General features: G+C 48.2%; 1 protein-coding gene across 1 annotated transcript in view; it reads right to left on the bottom strand.

The window, feature by feature from the left end:
- LOC135107875 (cuticlin-4-like) overlaps positions 1–6,000 on the bottom strand; it is a 337,646-nt gene that overhangs the window by 48,835 nt on the left and 282,811 nt on the right. The window contains exon 8 of the mRNA XM_064018221.1: positions 58–103. Within this exon, the coding sequence (XP_063874291.1) occupies positions 58–103 (46 nt within the window). The remainder of the gene's footprint in view (positions 1–57; positions 104–6,000) is intronic.

A 6,000-nucleotide genomic window follows, 5' to 3' on the forward strand; every position in this document is an offset into this window, starting at 1 on the left:
ATAGCGAACAAGATAGGAAAAAGGAAGGAACAAATCTGAGACAGGTACAATACTTACTCGGTCGTTGTATTAATTGAGCATTGGCAATGGCGGCGAGGACAGCCTGGGGGGAGAATAATAAAGAACCATTAGAACCATTAGACACACCACATAGCTGAACAGTGACTTAAAATTATAAAGGGAAGAGAATTCACGGGGAACTTATTAAAATGAAGGTGACATTATCCAGGTATTCCCGGATGTGACAATGACGGAATTATGTGTAAAGTTTACGACCGTCACCGACTAGAAAGAAAGGCGGAAAAATAACGCGGAGAGACAAAAAATAGGTGAAAAGTATGCTGGAGAATTGAGTGATGTTCATTTGTGTTTATTTTGTCGATTCCTTCTGTCTGCACCTCCCCCCCGGTTGTCTGTCAGTTGTCAGTGTGTGTGTGTGTGTGTGTGTGTGTGTGTGTGTGTGTGTGTGTGTGTGTGTGTGTGTGTGTGTGTGTGTGTGTGTGTGTGTGAAAGAGACACACACATACACACACACACACACACACACACACACACACACACACACACACACACACACACACACACACACACACACACTAACGGTACACTCCCTCTCCTCAACAAAGCATTGCTGAGAGGAAGGTTCACGGTGGCTGCCCATCATGGCTTGACTCGCGATTCTCCCGTTTCGCGACCTCTCATCCACGACCCTCTCCTCGCCTGCCATCACCACCACCACCAGTGTCGCCACCATGATTCCTCTGTATCCAGCGTGAGATGATAACAGAATGCGGTCGTTTGTTCCATCTATATTTCCCTACAGAACTCTCACTTTCGTTGTCCTCCCTGCTCCTCCTCATCCTCGCCTCCTGCAGTCAGGCGTGGTTCCTGCAGGGCGCGCCGGACCGTGGAGGATGAGACGCGACGGTGACAAGTTGAACGGTCCTTACTTTAGGTGGTGAGTTACGCGGGGGGCTTGATGTTCGGGGTTCATGGGCTGGTCACCTGTGCGTCTCTCTGGATTTTTGATATAAGGGTTTTACGGGAATAACCTTCCTCAGCCAACTAACTTCTAGACAGTGACAATATATTTCTGGGCAAAAATGTGATGTGTTTTTTTTTCAAATACTGAATTATTCTAAACCTAACTTGTCCCTCGGATGGAAACGCTAATGTTATTTCATTATTATCCATTATAAACTGGCAGAACTGTTAGTGAGTGCATGTGTGGTAACCCTATGTTAAGTGCTACATTCAGTGGCAACATTTCAGTCACGACACGAGGATTTATGGACCAAATGAAAACTATGCATGCTAGCTGGAGAAGTTGGTGCCACGTGATCGCTCTCAGCCAGGCCACGCTACACAGGGCAGAGTATTCACTTACGCGCGTGAACGTTCCCTTATCGTGCATGGATCATGAGGCACACGCGTTGCTTTGTCTGCATCAGCATCCTCCAGGCGTCGTTGGCTTTCTCTGGCTCTCCTCGCTCTCATCCGCTCACTTCCTTCCGTCGGCCTCGCGTCGCTCCCGAGACTCCACGCTCGAGTTCCCGGGATGATAGAGACGCGGTTGTCTGCTTCCTCACGCACGGCAGCCGACCTTCCCCACGGGACTCTCTCTCTCCCCTTAACCCTCACTAATGGCACTCCTCAGCCACCGCCTTAAGCCCCCACACCAGCCTGCCTTACCACTCTGACCCAGTGCGAAGGTATTCCCCTTCATTCACGCAACGCTCTGTCCTGCAATCACTGCCCTTACACCCGTCACCAAACAGTAGAGACGGAAGGCTTCCCCATCACCTCTCCTCCACTTCCTTATTAATAACACTCTCTTAACAATCTCCAGAATTTAACTACCTAAGTACGCCTAATTTATTTTTTCTCCCTCTCAAGGACCAACTCTAAGTCTGCCCTTCCCCGCCCTTGACCTCTCATCGCCCTGGTCTTGCTCTCCATTGTCGTGAATCCAGGAGGTGCCCCCAGCCCCTCCCCCAACACCAGATCATATCGCAGCGCCGCTATTCCTTTCTTGCCTCCTCAGCTCAGCCCGGGAGCGAGGTGTGGCTAATGAAGGGCTCCGGGAGGCATGTCTTGAAGCCTCAGGTTACTTGGAATGAGATGAAACCGCAGAACTGTGAAGCATGAAGTGTAGTACCCGCCCTGTTACGTGTGTGTGTATGTGTGTGTGTGATGAGAGAGAGAGGAGGAGAGCAGGGAGAAGCAAGACAGCGAAAAAGAAAACTGAAATATATACTACACTTGCAAGGAGGATCAACAGGGAGAGTGAAAGTGTCGAGAGGAAGAGAAAGAAAGAGTTGTAGTGTTGGGGAATTAATCACATTTCTAACAACACTCTACATTGTCTTACTTTTAAAACCCCCGTTGGTCGTGTACCTAGCCAGTCCCTATCCCACACCAAAAGTTACCGAAAGCTACCTATATCTTCTTCACCAACAACACCACCGCAGCATCAAATATTACTCTAGACACATAATTAAGCAGACAAAAAGTCCCACTATAATCACACTGACCTACATTACCACCGCGGGACAAGGGAGGAAAATGATGCACGAGAAACAAAAGAAAGTGCAAAAAAAAGGGTGGGGTTCCCAAGGACGAGCGACGCCCACCCGGAGCATGCGACCACGGCTTGTTTGTTACATTGGCAAGGGAACACACAATGGCACGGCGCCTCGTTTCTCTTCTTGCCAAGTCTTTCTAGATCACCTGGGGACATGGAAGCGCAAGGGAACACAAAGGAAGAAGGGAACTCAGGGTAGGAAACTTTTTTGGTTCTTAAGAATGTTTGTGGGCACATTCTGAAACACTTCTGTTCGCACCTCGTCTATTTTACTTTCAATAAGCTGTAGTTAAAGTGACACGGATTTTTAGGGGTGTTTTTACGGTTCTAGTGGCAGAATAACAAGATTTATACATGATCAACAGGAGAAACACTCTTATCTCTTATCATCTCTGTGGCCTCTGCAAAACAGTCGTGGCGGGGGAGCAGAGCGTGCGAAAATACTGATCATACTGCGGTCTCCTTACCTACTGGTGTGTGTGTGTGTGTGTGTGTGTGTGCCGTGTGTGTGTGTGTGTGTGTTGTTTTTATTATGATGAGGTTCTTCCTTTTCCCACACCAGCTGCAAGTATTTATCACGCGCTGTCTCGCCACCTGTAATGTTTTATCGAGCATCAGCTTTCGCCTTCATGAATTACAACTTGACTCCTGAGAACCTGGCGACTACACAGCGCCGCTACGCATAAACGCACTCCACCTGTGAAAGTTGTATGATATACGCAGTATGGCGAAGAGAGAGAGAGAGAGAGAGGAGAGAGAGAGAGAGAGAGAGAGAGAGAGAGGAGAGAGAGAGAGAGAGAGAAAGACTATCGCTCACGGAAACACTCGCCTCAACTTACTCCTCCCTCTGATCAGGTCTGTTCTCCGCGCGGATCTCTAAGTGTTGAAGAGTGAAATTCCCTAAACTCCAAATATAGAGACCAGGCGAGGTGCTTGTGTACTCTAAACCGTAAGCTAGAGGAGTGGATGTCGATAATTGATAGCATGTGAAACTTTTATGGCGGTATTATGTATTCAACGCTGAAGAGAGTAAATTTGCAGATGACTATGAGAGGTGGTTGTGTGTATGGTAAACAAGAAGAGTACACAGTATTCTCATGGTACGGTATTTTAAAATTAAAGTTGGAACGTGCGCTGGTTATCTCTTCTTTGGTAAGTGTTTAGCTTCAAGGCGGGGAAAAAAAAAGTACAAAACGGTCAGAGTTTATGAAGGCATTACAAAAACTAATAATAAGAGCTGGTTATCTCTTCTCTGTAAAGTGTTTTTGCCTGAAGACGGAGAGAGAGAGAGAGAGAGAGAGAGAGAGAGAGAGAGAGAGAGAGAGAGAGAGAGAGAGAGAGAGAGAGAGAGAGAGAGAGAGAGAGAGAGAGAGAGAGAGAGAGAGAGAGAGAGGGGGGGGGGAGTAAAAAAAAAAAAAAAATCCTGAGTCAAAATTCTTCTTAGCTTCACCAGGCGGGATAACAAATGACGCCCGTGCCGGTGTGATGCGGAAGACAGCGGTGCCCCTCAGCGCAACAGATGGCGGGGTGTGCTGGAGTGAGACAGCGAGACCACCGTTCCGCTGTGCATTTCCTGCCCGCCGTGCCCGCCTTGCCCGCCCTTTTCCCGCCTCCCTCCGTGCCCCGGGCCTCACTTCCCGCTCCTCACCTGTGGTCTCAGTGCTTCCTCTTGCCTCACTCACACAAAGGAGGAACAATCAGCAGCAGATTAGTTAACCCTCACGAAATGGTTTGTGATCAAGTTTCTAATCAAACGCAAGAGATGCAGGATGGGAAAAGCAGACTCCATCCTCTAGCAGATATAAACCTTATAAAATCATTACCGCTACATGAATACTCTTGTCCTTTCCTTCTTTTCCTGACACTTCCTCTTGCTTCACTCACCCACTCACCGCTCCCCTAACACGTCTTTCCCAGGTCATGTCATCTGGCTATTGATACCGCTATCCGAGTACTCTTCCTCTTCATCTCCTGGTTCTTTCCTTAGTCTCCTCCTCCTGCTCCTCCCAAGCCACTCGTCCCACCCTCACCCCTAGGTCACAATACTCGCCCCAGCTATACCGCTATTTCAGTACTCCTAATTTGTTTCTTTCTTTAGCTTCATCCTTCTCACAGGGCACCGCTTCCACTCTCACCCCTATGTCACACCCCTAACCCCATCCATACCGCTATCTGAACACTCACCTCAAGCTGCTCATCCTCCAGTACTTCCTAATTGCCTCGCTACTTGTACCCTCCTTCCCGTTACATCAAGTCATCCCCTCTGGTTTCCACGGCTGCTTCTAGTAAATCTTATCTCTATACATTCTGCACCTTCACCCCGAGGCGCCCGCGAACGTTACTTGCAGGCCAGACGGTCCCGGTGTGGCCTGTCTGGGTACTCTGCAGCACTGGGTCAGGCAGGAAACTGGTTTTACCGTATAGCTATAAGATTAATAGTTTTCTCACCGGGAAGTTTGGCCGAAACTCAGGTGTAACTAAATCACTGTGATTGAAGAGAGCAAGATTTAACAAGATTTAGTTTTCAACGAGCAGTTAAGAGAGATTGGCTTGATTGATTTAAAGCTATCAGGAGAGAGAGAGAGAGAGAGAGAGAGAGAGAGAGAGAGAGAGAGAGAGAGAGAGAGAGAGAGAGAGAGAGAGAGAGAGAGAGAGAGAGAGAGAGAGAGAGAGAGAGAGAGAGAGAGCGGACCACATGGAGATCAGTCACCTTAGCTACTTTTGGGGTGGGTTATGCAAGGTTAGTTTAGTTAGTTGGGTTCGATTACATGACCTACCTTAATCTAGCCAGCCTATCGTTACCCGCCACAAATATACCTTAACAGATCCACGGCAACGGCAACTACTGTAACGTGGCTGTCATGTCTTGTGGATCGTAAAAGATTAGCATCTCACCACAGGCTGCGAAAGTATAAAAAAAGAAACAAAAAAGGCGTACAAGCGACCATATGGTATTCTTTCTTGCTCGTCCTCCACAAACTTCACAAGCATACCGTACTGTTATCTTAGTGCACAGGACACCAAACAACACGCAGCGAGATAGTGGTCGAGAGAGATTTACTAGAAAGTGGACGGTGGCTCAGGGAGTGACGCAAGCTACCAGAACGTAACGTAGCTGGACGACCGGTTTGCTTACCTGTGCAGCGACTCTCTATGCTACGGGAACACACACACACACACACACACACACATACACACACTGAATACCTGCACACTCTCACCACATTTCTATGGCAACCTTCGTCTTTCATAACACTAAAATTCCTGTAATCTATCCTCTTCCCTTCTCTCTATCATTCCTTCCCGCCGCGCTTTCCCACATAACTATCCCGTCCCGCCTACCTCCCCACCCTTCCTTCCCTCCCAGTTCTCAACTCTTCCTTCATGCCTTCCCTGTACCTATTCTCCTCCATCCT

The sequence above is a fragment of the Scylla paramamosain genome, chromosome 16 (assembly GCF_035594125.1).
Source record: "Scylla paramamosain isolate STU-SP2022 chromosome 16, ASM3559412v1, whole genome shotgun sequence".
Taxonomy (NCBI): Eukaryota; Metazoa; Arthropoda; class Malacostraca; order Decapoda; family Portunidae; genus Scylla; species Scylla paramamosain.